At 40.3% G+C, this 15,725-nt stretch overlaps 3 protein-coding genes across 3 annotated transcripts; 1 reads left to right on the top strand and 2 right to left on the bottom strand.

Moving 5' to 3' along the window:
- Positions 1 to 2,850: 2,850 nt before the first annotated feature.
- cxcr3.1 (chemokine (C-X-C motif) receptor 3, tandem duplicate 1) lies at positions 2,851 to 4,013 on the top strand (the record flags this gene model as incomplete). Its single annotated transcript, XM_079228047.1, has 2 exons — positions 2,851 to 3,165; positions 3,276 to 4,013. 2 exons carry the CDS (start codon positions 2,851 to 2,853, stop codon positions 4,011 to 4,013), a joined length of 1,053 nt encoding a protein of 350 aa, XP_079084173.1.
- A 3,314-nt stretch (positions 4,014 to 7,327) lies between these two features.
- On the bottom strand, positions 7,328 to 8,726 carry LOC306745296 (C-X-C chemokine receptor type 3-like; the record flags this gene model as incomplete). The annotated part of the gene is made up of 2 exons (XM_079228048.1): positions 7,328 to 8,047; positions 8,376 to 8,726. The coding sequence occupies 2 exons, from the start codon at positions 8,724 to 8,726 to the stop codon at positions 7,328 to 7,330; spliced, it is 1,071 nt and encodes a 356-aa protein (XP_079084174.1).
- Positions 8,727 to 10,998: 2,272 nt separating this feature from the next.
- On the bottom strand, positions 10,999 to 14,938 carry cxcr3.2 (chemokine (C-X-C motif) receptor 3, tandem duplicate 2; the record flags this gene model as incomplete). Its single annotated transcript, XM_079228050.1, is given in 8 exon segments — positions 10,999 to 12,751; positions 13,175 to 13,258; positions 13,262 to 13,306; positions 13,309 to 13,334; positions 13,337 to 13,376; positions 13,379 to 13,402; positions 13,405 to 13,447; positions 14,916 to 14,938. Coding segments are annotated over 8 exon segments (1,389 nt in total). The 3' UTR covers positions 10,999 to 11,647.
- Between the last annotated feature and the right edge of the window lie 787 nt (positions 14,939 to 15,725).

The following is a 15,725-nucleotide window of genomic DNA, read 5'->3' on the forward strand; positions in this document are numbered from 1 at the left end:
ACAGCATGCTCATTTCACTGCTCGGTTTGTATGCAGTTGTGTGCTTTTCAGTTGTCTCTGGATGCAACATTAGATCTATCGAAGCTGCATTTAAGTACTTGAATCTGTATTGTATACAATGACATAGATGAATGGTCTTGTTGGATATATTTGAATGGTCTTGTTTTTAGTTGCATCATTACAGTATTTTCACCCTTGTATTTATGAATTGCTTAATTGCTACATTGGCTTTTAACTTGGCTGAACAGTCTCCTGTCGTACATTAACGTCTACTTTGAATATGTCTAGTTTCGGTGTTAGTGTTACTTCTGTAGTGGCAGTTTCATATACTGTCTGCTGTGACCTTCATTGTGTCTCTTATTCGTTGATGTCATTGTAAAAAGATGACAAATCTGGGGGTGAATAAAGTTATCTAATCCAGTTCCGAAATGTAATCAATAGCTTCAACATCTCAATTGAATGCACATTACATTCAACACATGACCATGCCAGTTTGTACCAGCCAGGTCACATGTGTTTTTAACATATTCATATTTTTATAGTTCCTTTGGCGGCTCAGCCAACGTTTAGGTTCTGCTACAGAGACCGAATTGAAGCAGTTAATTAAATATACTGTGTCTGGTGCATTTACTGATGAAAGTCCGAGACAAACTTTATATTTGAACACTCAGTTTTTTTATTTGTTGACATCTGTGCCCATTTAACGTTTATAAAATTAATCAAATTGAGTTGCAGCCACAATCTGCCTCAGCATTAATAGTGTGTGGCCAAAATCTGTCCATCTTCCGGACGGAACACCTGATGAGACTTCATATTTAAATCTTCATATATATATCATATTTAAATACACGTCACTTTAACACACACTCACAGTACACTTGTTTACAGTACTGTTATCTGTGCAATTTATTTTATATTCTATTGTAAATGTAATATGTTTCTATTGCACTGTGTTGCTTGTTGGTTGTTGTTGTTTGTCTATTGTATGCAACACCCGCCAAGGCAAATTCTTCGTATGTGTAACATACCTAAATAAATGGTTCTGTTTCTGATTCTGAGACAAAGGTACTTATTGATCTGAGCGCTAATTGGCTTTTACAGTCACTTTACGAACACAAGACAAAAGGGCAGCAAAGTATCTTGGGTCCAGACCTCTGAATCCCCGCCCAGCTCTCTGATTTGTTCAGAGCTCGGAACAAAGAATTGTTTTTCTTTCTAAAAACTTCAATTTCAAAGTTGTATTTAGGAGATTACAATAAAATAGTAAAAGTGTGGTTGAAATCACAATGATTCCAACTATCAATAAAACAGTTTGCCTTTAAACATGAACCCCTCTGCATGGTTTTGTTTCTCCTCTATGCTTTACGGTTCCACACAGTGGTGAGAGGCAGCTCCCCCCATGGTGGCTCTATATGTATGCTGTTCTTTTGGTGACACAACATCATTTTTGCCATCTGCCCCAATGAACTCACTGCTCACTGACGAGAATACAATACCAAAAGATTACAATTTGGTAAGTTATTGCCATAGCCTAATTTAGCAGACATACATTGTTTGTTACTAGGAAGATTTTAGTAAATTATATATCATTATTTCTTATTTGATCGATGCATTTCAAGTGCTTTTGTACTTCTCACCTGTTTTGTTTATGTGATCTTCGCCTAATTACTGATAAACCTTAATTGAATCATATTTATATATTTGACCTCCGCCTACAAACAAGCAGTTTGTTCTCACAACTTTAGTTCACAGTAGGAGATGGCAGCATGTCAGACTGTGATGTGGTTTGTAGCGTGACAATGTGCCGTGAACGTTATGGTGCCATTCAGTATAAAGTTGCAGCATTTGAGTCATGCATCATGACCAAATAATATTCCATGCAACAAGTTACAGATGCTAATTAGGACTGTGATTAATGCACTATTATTATGTCATTTATTTCTTTATTCTATACTCTTCTGTCTCACTTGAATGTTCATTTTTTTCTTAAATATCTTTATTTTGATTTCTGTTCTCTTTTCATCCATACAATTATTTGTATTGTGTTACATTGTTTTGAGCTGTGTCATGTTATTTTGGTTATTTTTGCAAGACTCTTGCTGAAAACTCTGAAACTGAAATGACACATGCTTCCTGTCCTCGTGCATTAATTTCTCTTCCTCAATCTGCACGAAGCAATTCTGTGCAAGTGGTCATAATTTCCTCCATCTTAACAGGTAATCACCATGTTGATTGGCACAAAGTCATGAAGTTTATCAGGTCTGATATCATAAAACCTCACAAAACTTGGTATTGTTACACCACGATCAAGAAAAAATACGGTGCTTACATTTAACAAGACTAAGGGCTATTATTTTACCTTATTTATATTTAAGGATATATTGGCACTCCAAAAAAGTTGTGAGCACAGATAAAATTTGATAACTTGACACAGATAAAAAAAATGCCTAAATAAACAACAATTATTAGCCGATTCTGTTCACATTTTTAATTTAGGATTTTTTGTAATTTACATTTATTTGTCAAAATGTGCGTTCTAATGTTCTAATAGACAGATTACGAACCAGCTCCTCAAAAGACCGAAATCTCTTTTGCTCTTGTCCTATTTTGTTTGACATAATTCATTGGTGTGTGGGTGTGTGTGTATGTGTGTGTGTGTTGAATTGCTATCTTGCTCTTATTTCGTCTGACACAGACAATAGGTAGGTGGATAAATGTGTAAACAGCACCACTGTGTGGTAAAGATGTCAAATGCTCAAATACAATTAATGTAGATTTGTTCTTCTTTTTGTGCAGAGTTCACCAATGGGGACATTTAAAATGAGCAGAGATAAACTCAATGACGAATTTATGGATTTATACGACAATTCCTCTTACGATGAATACGAGGACATGTGCGAACTGAACGAGGGTGGGCAGTTCAAGGCGGTGTTCATCCCAGCTCTGTACTCTGTGGTGTTTGTTGTGGGCATACTGGGGAATGGAGTGCTGCTGGGAGTTCTGGTTCAGAGCAGGAGGACCTGGAGTGTGACGGACACCTTCATCCTCCACCTTGGTGTGGCAGATGTCCTGCTGCTGGTGACTCTGCCCCTCTGGGCTGCACAGTCCATTCATGGATGGACTTTGGGCACTCCTCTCTGTAAGATCACCGGAGTTGTTTTTACGGTAAGAGGTGTGCAACAGGAGAGATGCACTCAAACTTGCACTAGTGCATGATAGTAAATTGTGGTTGCAAAGAGATTTTTCACTTGTGTCTGATTTCTTTGTACCCTCAGATTAACTTCTACTGTGGAATCTTTCTGCTGGCCTGCATCAGTCTGGACCGCTACCTGTCTATCGTCCACGCTACCCAGATGTACTCCCGCAGGAAGCCCTGGGTCGTTCATGTCAGCTGCTTGGCCGTGTGGATCTTCTCCCTGCTCCTCTCTATCCCTGACTGGGTATTTTTGGATGCTGTAATGGATGACAGACTAAACAATACACAGTGTGTACGCAACTACCTCAGGTTTGCCTCTGGGGCAGTAGGTGACTTGCGACTGGCATCCCGCCTGCTCTTCCACACTGTGGGTTTCCTGCTGCCTTCAGTTATCCTAATCTTCTGCTACTCTAGCATCCTTTGCCGGCTGCGGTGCGGCTCCCAGGGCCTCCAAAAGCAGAAAGCTTTCAGGGTCATCGTGGCAGTAGTGGCGGTTTTCTTTCTCTGCTGGACGCCTTACAACATCACACTCATGGTGGACACACTTCATTCCGGCAACACCCGTGAGACCTGCGGAGTCAGAACGTCTCTTGAAACAGCCAAGATAATCACCTCCTCCGTGGGCTACCTCCACTGCAGCCTAAATCCCATCCTGTATGCCTTTGTGGGTGTGAAGTTCCGCCGTCAGCTCCTGGACATCTTGAGGTCTCTGGGCTGCAAGCTGAAGACAAGTGTCAGACTGCAATCTGTTGGGACCAGCAGGAGAAGCTCCATTTGGTCGGAGTCTGCCGACACCTCCAACTCCCTTGCTATTTAAAAGAGAGACACAAACGCATTAACAAGCACATGACATTTTTTTTTACCAAACTGACAAAATAGTAAGTAATAATTTTTAAATAATTTAAAAAAAGTGAGATTCTCATGTTTGTTTTTTATTATTATAAAGCAGGTAAAAGTGCTATAAAAATACTGTAAAAGTATCAATTAGGAATTACGAACAGCTGACAGGAAGTAAACAAGGACACAATTCCCTTGTTAAACGTGCTTAAATGGCGTGTTCCACACAGAGGGTGAATACAGACAGTATACAAATTCGATGTTTGTTTTGTTGTCATTAAAGCATGTTGATGTGTTCTAGTATAAACCCAAAATGCAAGTATGAACCTGGAAATGGCGTGATATGTATGTAAAAAGAGACATGAACAGCAGCTTGTACAATGCTGTTGTTAATTTCCTGTGTGATATAATTGTTAATATGCTATGCTTTCTTGCAGTGTCCTGTAGTTCATAGTATATTAGTAGAACTTGAAAATGCTCAACATGAACATGACTAAAATACTGTTGTCTTTCTGGGACTTGAGGTTAAACACCTGTACTTGTAGGAAGCAGATCTATTTTGTATTGTATTGTAGAAGTCATTTTCCTTTTCTGACTGCACAGCTGCATTGCAAAGTAACATGTGAGTATTATTACTAAGGCTGTATACTGCTTTGAAATCAATGTTATACCACAATTATAACTTACTGTATGTTGTATTTTATTTTTGTACATGGATTGTTCAAACACAGAATAAAATGATATTTTTAAAATCATAATCCAGTATGTTTTCAACATTACAGTACAGAAATAGGCCCGACAGGACTCATTTTAGGCTAATTCTGAGATTTCTTATGACTAAATTTCCTAAGATTTACAGAAAATAAATGAAACAGATACATGAATGAATAAATACATTTGTAATAGCAATTTTGTTTTACATTTGGTTGGTGTCTCGTAAAAAATACTATCCAAAACACGCTTTATCCCTTAAAACTCTTGTGAACTGAAACAATTTGTCGCTTTCCTAAATTGTAATCTTGAGAGGTAATTAACAGAAACTGATATTTTGACATTTTTCTATTACAGCTAAATTATAAAATCAGTCAAGTAAATACTAAATATACTATAATAAATGATGTGAATTTCACAATTTAAACTTTAATAGAAGTTAGATTGTGCAACGGCCGTTTGTATTCTCTGTTCTTTCTGTATTGAGCATTTAAGATATTCTAATAGTAACTTTTCTCAGAATGTTCTCTATGCTTATGATACAGTTAGGATCAGGTGATTAGATAGAATACATGCATGAATGACAAGTTAACTGCAAACCACCACGTAGGGTTTCAGTGGAAATCTCGTACATCTTTTTGACAGGAAACAAAAAGCCACCGCACATCCTCAAAAGCAAAAAAGAAACTGCAATAGATGAACAAAGAGCACAGAGTGATGGCGTCACTTGTGGCAGACCACTGCTTTCCATCACAGCACGGCTTATTCACAATTTACAAAAATGTCCCAACAGCTGGCTGGTGCCACTGGTGTTAAAACGAGATCATCCCTTGAACTTGCACAAGTTTGATTCCAGCAATAACAAGGTATCTATGGTATGCAACCGTTCACTCCAGAAGCAGCAGCTCTGGTTCAGTCACTGAGGTAGAGAACAGAGTTCATGAACTCTTCCACAGTCTTTCAGAGTAAACAGCTTGACTGCACGCTCATTCAAACGCATCAAGCTCTTTAACATGCAATGGTCTTGCTTTCAGTCATCGAGCTACGATGCTCAATTATTTGTAACTTTTTTACTGAAACGATCAAAGTCTTGAATTTCAAGTGGATTCAACTACCTTTCCTGTGGACGGTACATCAAAGTTTGTGTTTGTACTGATACAGGTTCGTTACTTATTAAAAAGTCCTGACGAGCCGCTTGTCTTGTAGTTTGGTGAGAAGCTCGAGCCGACACAGGAAATAGCACTTCAATCTGAGGCAATACTCAGACCAGCAATGCTATAAACTTGACGTGTTGCTGCTGTCACATCATAAAACTTGCATATCTCACATTCAACCATATCTTTCAGGCTTTGGCTCTTGACAAACTGAAACACCATTAGAAAGATTAAGGAAAATAGGTGGCCTGAGAGGAGGGAAGGTGTTTCTTGTCTTGTGTAAATTTATTTTACAGTTTCTAAAAGCACACCCAGTTGTGAAAGCCCACTTAATTTCAGGTCACATGTGTTTTCATGATCTTGCCTAGCAGGCCATACCTGACCAACAAACCACAAATTTAGTGCTCAACACAACGTGCACCGTGAGCTTTAAAATAAGATATTTTCTTCTCTAACTCCTCTTCTTTTCTCCATTTGCCACCTACATTTTTTTTTCCAGTCAACTGTGCTTATGGCATAAAGCATGCCACTGTTCTCTCGCCACCAAACAAACAGGCAAATCTTGAGACGAGAGGAAACCGAGAGCTATGAAAAGGCTGCAGTATTAATGTCTTTCTTCCCCTCTTCCACCTCCTCTTCTATCACCTGACTGATGACATCACCACATGTTTGTGTCATCCACTGTCCTACAGTCCACACACCCATGTTGCAACAAAGAAGTCAAGAGCAAATAAGGCTTTGGGATTCGTCAATGTAAATTCCCTCACTGCACTGTGGTCATACACACACACTCACTCACTCACTCACGGCACCATCGTGGAATCCACAATCTTTACTTCCTGAAGATTACAACATAACAACATAGTTATGTTATGTTAACAATAAGAAGTGGATCAGTTGTGTAATCAGATTACATGTAATAAACTCCATCTGTCCGCTTTATGGAGGATCCCAATAACACTGACTGAATAATTATCTTATGTTTTACCATATTCCATTCGAAGAGGTTCAACAATTATTATGGCATATACAGTATATGGCATTATAGCTTTGTGATGATTGTTTAACAGCTTAAAAACTGTTCACTGACACATTTCTTTTTCATATATAAAATAATAATAATACACAATAAAAACACAGATATTTACAATTTAATACAAAATTGTAAATATCATGATTTAGGCTAAAATTGTGCAACAGTGATTGCAAAATAAAAATGCGATGTTTGTCACCATGACGTGGTACGGAAACCTCCGCATTGAAGTGCAATTTCTAGTCATATTTTAAAAATATCTCTTTCTCAACCTTATCTCATCATAAAGTCCTCCATCCCTTAAACCCATGACACAACTTCCCAATAAATTCCCCTCAGGGGCGGAGCACCATTCTGATCATTTCTCAGTCACAGCAGGGCCTTTTTGTCCATTATTCAGCACTGAGTTGACTGCACCTCATGACCTTTACTTGACATCTGTTTCAGAGCTTCCCCTTCGGGATTTTGGTCAGGCAGGTCCTCCTCGCCAACACCCAATCCCCACAGCGAACTCTCAAATTCAACTTTAGCGCGTCTAAACATGGCCAGTGTCTGTTTCCTGAAGTTTCTACATAGGCCGAAGTAGAGCAGAGGCCTGAGGCAGGTGTGCATGCAACCCAAAGCAGATGTGACCATCAGAGCTGTTTTTAGGGCACTTTCAGGCTCAGAAGGCTCCTTCGAGCGGCTTCTGAAGGTGTCCACAATGAGCGTGATGTTGTATGGCACCCAGCAGAGTAAGAAGGCCCCTACCAGGGGCAGGATTAAGGTGACGGCCCTCTGCTTCTGGAGGACACAGGCGCAGCAGACGATCAGGGCGGCTGCAGGCAGCAGGAAGCCCAGTGTGTGGTGGAGAACGCGTGACACCAGTTGCCAATACATTACTGACGGGGAGTAGCTGTGAACACACAGGGTGTTCCCTTGGGCCGGATCTCTCCTCGCCACCAGGAAAACACAGTCAGGGATGGTGAGGAACAGGGAGACGATCCACACCGACAGGCAGCTGATATGAGCTAACCTGGGCTTCTTCTGGAAGAACCGGTGGGTGGTGTGGACGATGGACAAGTAGTGATCCAGACTGATCACAACCAGCAGAAAGATGCCACAGTAGAAGTTGATCTAGGAAAAAGAATAGGAAAACTTGAGCTGTTATTTAGTGTAAGTTGCAAAACCTCCAGCTAGCTTTCACTTTCACCTCTCCCCTACTTTGATCCCCTCCTCTTGCCTCTTTCCAGAAATGCTGAAATGCTTGGAGAAATGTGGATGTGACATGGGAGTATACTTGCTCAATAAAAGTGTTAAGTGCAATGACCCTGGTTGGCCAAGAGAAGGCTTAAGAGGGAAACAATTGGCCTACAGCCAAACACAACTTTCTCACAGCTTCACTGATAAGATCTCTCTTTCACTTCCCAGATGCCACCTGTTGAACACACTGTGTGGTACTTACATTAAAAACAGCTCCAATGATCTTGCAGAGAAAACTCCCAAAGCACCATCCACTCTGTTGAGCCGCCTGTGCGGCCCAGAAGGGCAGCGTCACCAGCAGCAGGATGTCCGCAATACTCAGGTGGAGGATGAAGGTGTCCGATATGCTCCAGGATCGCCTCTTCTGAGCCAGAATGGCCAGGAGTAGTCCGTTTCCAAGCAGCCCTACAAGCAGCACCACGGAGTACAGAACCGGGGTCAACACCGCTTTACTGGCTACTGTGGTGGCGTCCTCTTTATACTCGTAGTCCTCATCGTAGTCATAGGTGCCATTCTGGCGAAATAATCCATCGAGCTCCACATCCATGTTCATCTACTGTGGAGGCAAAAAGAGAAATCGAAAATGCTAAAGTGCCTTAGAGCACGGATGTCGAAAACACCAGTTTATATACTCCTCTCCCTCCCTCTGTGTGTGTGACAGTCAGTTTTGTGTGAGAGAGTTGAGTGCTGAAAATCCCCCTCAGGGAAGTCCAGCTGAGGCAACAGTGGAGTTAGTTTAAACGGAAAGCACAGTTCACCCTGGCAATGGGCGCGCGCACGCGCGCACGCACACACACGCACGCTATTTTGTGCACAGTGACTGAGCTGTCACTCTGCTTGATCAAGTTAAATATACAAACACGTATGCCACGAAACCAGAAGTGCTGGTATAAGATACTGTACGTCAAAGAAGCCGGCGCAAATATACATGAAGTAGCTACATCAAAGATACATTTCGAAACTGAAAATAAAAAAAGAAACGGAGAGGTAAAGACTTAAATATCAGAACTGCAATATTGGCTACAACTGACATAATGTATCAAGTCTCCAGTCAACATGTACTTACTTATTATGATACCAAAAAAACCCACTGTAACCGCATGTTATGCACAGAGAGGCTACATAAAGACTGAAGAGGATCACCTCGCAGTGCGCAGACGGGCGATACTAAAACAGGACACACTCTTCACAGGGGGGGGGGGCACGCTTTGGTCGAGTTTACTGCTGCAGGTTTTTGGAGACTTGCAGCTGTCTCCCGCCACGTCCGGCAGACAAACTACCCAAATATCTCTCCGGCTTTGAGTGGCAACACTGAAGGAGAAACTAAAGCAGACGATGAGACGATGAGAGACGCCGCGCTTCGCCAGCTGTTTTACAACACGGATGCCCTTCAAACAAACAGTGATCTTACCGCCTGAATAACACGAGCACCGGGTGGATTTACGTCCACTTTAGTTGCGTTTCTCACCGGATTGTTTTGCTTAATCAAACGCCACCTCGTCTCGCACATTGCAAACTCTACCAAATCCACACGATCCACCAGAGGCGCTCCATTAATTGTTTTTCAAAATAAAACGCGTGTTGGAGATCATCGTAGCGTCAACTAATACAAATCCAAAAGAAAGAGATTGAGAGGTGGAAAGTGCGCTTGTGTTTGTAGTAAGTGGTCGACTCATGGATACAAAATGGCACTGTCCTTACTGCCTATGCCATTGTCGTGGGGCTAGGGTGCTTTATTCTGAAGGTCAAACTGCCCAGCTTCCGCGTGTCCGCTTTCTGTGCCTGACTTGACGCGACTACGAACACAAAGTACAGCCGAACAATACATCTCACAATGAGCCGCACGGAGAGCCGCTTTCCACGAGGTGGCGCTGTTGTGTTTGTGTTTCGAGGCCTGCTCCACGAGGTCTGCCCGGCTGGATGGATACCGTGAAGATGAATAACATCTGCAATTTATCTTTTTTTACATCACTGTGTGACAGCGATGCTTTGGTGAGATCATGGTTTTACTCAAGTAAAATATAAATAAATCTGACGGAAGGATGACAATTAAAACATAACAGTGTTTGAGGTATACTATTCAACCATATATTATAATTTGAGGTATAGTTGCAGTCTACTTTACTTGAGTAATTCAATTTTAAGCTACTTTAGAATTAAGTTTTTACATTTGTATTTTACCTACAAAAATTATACATTATTAAATAATAAACTGAAACTAATGATAATGCATTGATAAAGATTAAACTAATGGTTTTGACCTTTTGACAATTGATACATTTTGTGAAAATATGTCATCTAAAAAAAAAACTAATAACTAGTGATATATTTCAAGATTCAAGATGTTTTACTGTCATATGCACAGATAACAGAGTTATTCTATACAATGAAATGCTTATTTTGCTGGGGCCTCCTAACACAAAGAATTAGAATAAACTTAAGGTAAAAAATAAATAAAAATAAGGCACAAAATATAAAAGATATAACAGTATTGCACAAAAAAGAATACATAATAATAATAATGAATATATATATATATATATATTTATACATTTATAAATATATAATATAGTTATTAACTATCATAATAATTAATATATATATATATATATATATACACACACTAATATAATAATTACAATCTGAAAATAGCATTAGTATTGCTCAGTGTATAAAGTGCACTATGCATTGCTACAATGTCCAATGTTCACCAGACTGACAAATGTAGTAGAGTAAAAGGTACAACTTTTGCCTGTAGTGGAGAAGTAAAGTACAAGTACCTCAGATGAACTTAAATATATTACATTCACCACTGGCAGTAACAGGATACCTGTCAGTGCACTTAGCAACTGCACTGAGCTGGATGAAAGTTGGTCAAGTAAACGTGCAGAGAGTGAACCTGAGATGTGGATGCATGACACTATTTTATTCAAAAATATTTATTACAAAAATCTTTGTACATCACAAAAATCATGGGTTTTGATGTGATTTACACTGCAAAAGAGTTTTGAAGCACACCATTGAGACCAGCTGTATATAGATCAGGGGGGGGGGGGGGGGGGGGGGGACAAGAAATGGGAATTTTAACACAACTATTTTCACTGTTTTATAATTTAAAACTTGTTTTGCTACCAATTGCGTGTTGAACCTGATGAGAACATCAACTGAGTTTAAGGGTGTGAGCTATGCGGCTGACTACTGAGGCCACAGCTATACCTCAACTGCTGAACAAGCTTTTCTAGGAGTGTGAAGTAATCTAGACGTTTCACAAGATTTGACTTATGGACAGAAAAAAAGCACTCTGTACTCAAAAAATAATAAGGCAACATGTTGGAAGCTGCACCATATAAACAATCAAATATCAAAGCACGGTGGAAGAAATTGTTCACTCTTCCCGCTGAGAACAAGTTAAAGTTAAAATAAATTCATAGCACACGCACGCACACACACGCACACTCTTCTTTGTCTCTCGCTTCACCCCATGACAGAGTAGGAGGTGTTTTCGCTTTCCGCGGAGCTGAAGGATTTGGTGGTTCTCCTGAGCTTCCTCTCCTTCCATCCCTCCATCCCCTGCAAGCCTCTCTGTCCCATCAGCCCCTTACACATTCTGGCCAGCTCCCTCCTGAACTTCACCCCCACAAAGCCATACAGCAACGGGTTCAGAGCGCAGTGCGACAGCCCCAGGCTTTCAGTGATCAGAGTCCCAATGTCCATCACATGGCCAAAATAGCAACCTCCAGTCACCACGCCCAGCTTGTACAGACTATCTGCCAGCTGGAAGCCGTTGTACGGCGCCCAGCAGACGACAAACACAGACACTAAGGAGATAATGAGGCGGAGAGACTTGCGCTTCTGGCGACGAGTGGCGTTGCAGAGAGACCTGAAGATGCGGATGTAGCAGTATAGCATGATCAATAAGGGGAGCCCAAAACCCAGAAGCACACTGACCAGCTGCAGCCCCACCTGCCACTGGGTGGAGTTATCAGTGAACCACACCTGGCACAGGAGCGACTTCTGATGGCCCACAGTGTTCACCTCCACTACCTGTTTGAAGGCAATGTCTACTCCACTCAGGCCTATGCAGCACACCCATATGAGGGCACACGCAACCTGGGCATGGCAGGTGCTGCGCTTCCAGCTCGAGCCGACAGCATGGACGATGGCCAGGTAGCGGTCAAAGCTGATGCAGGCCAGGAAAAGAATGCCGCTGTAGCGGTTCAAGGAGAAGAGGGCCCCGGAGATCTTGCAGACAGCCAAGCCGAACACCCACTGGTGAGCCCACTGCACTGCAAAAAGGGGCAGGGTGAAGGCCAGCAGGAGGTCCGAAATGGCCAGGTGAAGGAGGAAGGTGTCTGTCAGGGAGAAGGCGCAGGCTCCACCACACTGGGAGTTTCGGTAGCGTCGGATCACACACAGCACCAGCACGTTGCCCACAAAAGCCAGGAGGAACACCAGAATGTATACAACAGGGGAGTACCTCTGTGCAAAACTGTAGCTGGCCTCCTGTAAGCATGGGGTGGCCTGCGACTTGCTCGTGTCGGGGGACCAGGTGTAATTGTCATAGTCATCGTTGAAGTCCTGTTGACAAGAGAGGAAAAGACTTATCTCAAATTCTTGAAACAGATGGATGATGAAAGTGTGCTTCTCACCATTTCACAAACTGTGGTATCCAGAAACCAATCGTTGTCTATTTCCTTTTAATTTTCTTGAACCTCAGTGATGGCACTTTTTGAAACAAAGTAATATAATAAAATTCCCAAAATGTCAAGATAAAACCTAGTTCAGTATGTTATCAATAGGGAACTTTAAAGATAGCTATTTGTGCAAGATACTGAACAACATTTGAGTAACTCATCTGCAAATATTAGTTGTCTGAATATGTACTCTACGACCTGCTCAAGTTATAGAATCTAAGGTGCAAACAGAGACAGGCTAAGTTCACTCTTTGTGTCCCCTGATGAACGATGATGCACATGAAAGATTTGAAAAATATCCACTTACCCAGTAATCTTCTGTTGTTGAAATAACTTGATCCATATTTGTAGCAAACAAGGAGGCAGCAGAACACCTGAAATCCTCCAACAGTCAAGAAAGCACACTCACAATCAAAATGGGTAAACATCCCTCTTTTTTTTGCCATCCTCATTTATCCAGAGAGGGGATCAGAAAGAAGAAGTTGTATTTTCAGGAACTGAATCCTCACACATTTAAGACAGACGCAAACATAGCTATGATAGTAATAGAAGACTGCGTAAGGGAAATTGTGATGTACATCTTTAAAACATGGCAGCCAGCTATAAAGCTCCATCAGACAGACATGACTGGTGTATGGAAAAATATTCTATTTTCTACTTAGTCTATACTGCAGATCCAACTTATGTTATTGTTGAGTATACACAAGTTATTACTATTGAAAGGGGACAAAATGTATGGGAATTTAACCCAAAGGAAGCAGAAATGGTTTTACAAAACAATCCTCCACAAATGGAGAAGTGAAAGTGCTTGGTTGGCAGAAATGATAGTTTCTACTATAATGTTGCTTATTTTGAGATAGTAAGCACTACATACTGTATTGTAATAAATTGGTGAAGACTTGTCACACATTTCCCAAGTCCATAAAAATGTCAAAATGTGAATTTTTTGAAGAAAACAAAAAAAAGTACTGAAACCAAGTTTCTGGTTTTGATTTTAGTGTTTTTAAAAAAAAACTCCAACACCTTTACAAAGCTCTGTTTGTATGCAATCAATGTTGAAACAAATAAATGAGTTTCCTTACCCTTTGAGATCTTCTTAAGAAGACAGGATGCACACAAAGAGACTGATAGAGGACATCCTGGATACATATATGTTATATGTTTAGATATTAAAAAGAACACAACCGGAAATGAAGTACTTTTGATTATCAAAAGTGGTTAAATGATCAGACTCTTCAGGAAAAACATGAACATGCTCATTAGAGATGCTTTGGACAAACGGAAGTCTGCAAGAATGCACTATGCAGAAAAATAAATACATTTAAAACTCTATCATGTTCTGTAAAGCAACAAGTTACAAAATTATCTTGTTGATAGCCTTTGGACAACTTCCTGCAGATGCCTGATATGAACAAACACCTCCAGTGAAACTACCAGTAGTCTGTCCACATTACAACTTGTTTTTCACTTCAAAAGGGAGTGTTTAGGTGAAGTTTTAAAACACATGCAGACTCAGCTCAGGAGCTCAAATGCTGGTTGAGAGGAAGAAAATGCAGCGACGTGTCACATAGACATTTTCTTTTTATAACTTCCATAAACTAGACCAGAGACAGACAGGATGGACATAATGAGTAAAGTCTCCTTTCAGTATTACTTTATGATTCTTTTCAAAAACAGCTAAAGTGTGAGGAACTGAACACTCTTGCGGTTACTTCTGTCTCGACTAAGGGTCTTCTGGTAAATTAAATTATTGTGCAACATCACTGGTGTTTTGCTTCCTTCTGTCAACTTATTTTTGTTATGAACAGAGCAATACACACCACAGAAGTATAATGTTAAAGTTATATTTACAGTATGTAATTGGATGAGCACATTTTTGTAGATTTTTTTCTAGAAATAGTGTTACTAATTAAGTACCAAGATGATCAAGATACATATTAATTAAGCAGTGTAACAATCACCTATTCAGTGCTCTCTGGTGGACAAACTGTGCCATGACAGTGCATTACCTAAAGCAGGGGTCGGCAACCTGCAGCTCCGGAGCCTACCCGACCAAATCTCTAAGTAACATTATATCTGTGGGACATTCACTTTCTCATAATCTTCCACAGCTGCATCACATGCAGGGGATGAGTCACAGAAAGGCATAACAACGTATGTATCTGTTCCGTCTTGTCTTGACAGGTATTTTTGTAATCAGATTATAGTTTATCTGCTGCTCAGATCGGTGAATACAAACTGCAATGAGATTTAAAGCCACACCTCTATGACTTACTGCAGGGGACTGCTTGAGCTTAATGTGTCCGATAGTTCATCGGACAAAAACAAAAAACAATATAGTTCCCCCGAAAAGCCATGATACAATCAAGTAATGCTCGTGCATGTCATTTTCTATTGTCAGTCTCTTCACACATTATTAAGCCCACTTTTTAATACAAAAAAATAACCCATTTAACAAGTGTTTAAATGTTGTTTACAGGATTAATATTTGAGTGTTTATGTATTTATGCTATATGGGCTATGCATGAACAAACATGCATTATTAAGTTATTTACAGACAAAGAAATGTATACTATCCCACATGCTGACATCAATTATGTTTCGGATCAGTGGTTATAATTATAGTATTCAGTTATTATGAATAACCTGCTTCTAAAACACCAATAACAGTCATTTGGGGTTTGGGATGGCAGTGCTGTGTAAAAAGAACTGTCAACATTAATCACAGATTTAGAGCATATAAGGTTTTACAGTGGTCCTACTTGTGAATTAAGTTGTCAGTTTAAAATTATGTTCATAAGAAATTCTTATGAAAGTAGGAAAAGTCATGAAATATCAAGGTATTAAAACAATTTAAA

Source organism: Taurulus bubalis (genome assembly GCF_910589615.1).
Source record: "Taurulus bubalis genome assembly, chromosome: 12".
Lineage (NCBI taxonomy): Eukaryota > Metazoa > Chordata > Actinopteri > Perciformes > Cottidae > Taurulus > Taurulus bubalis.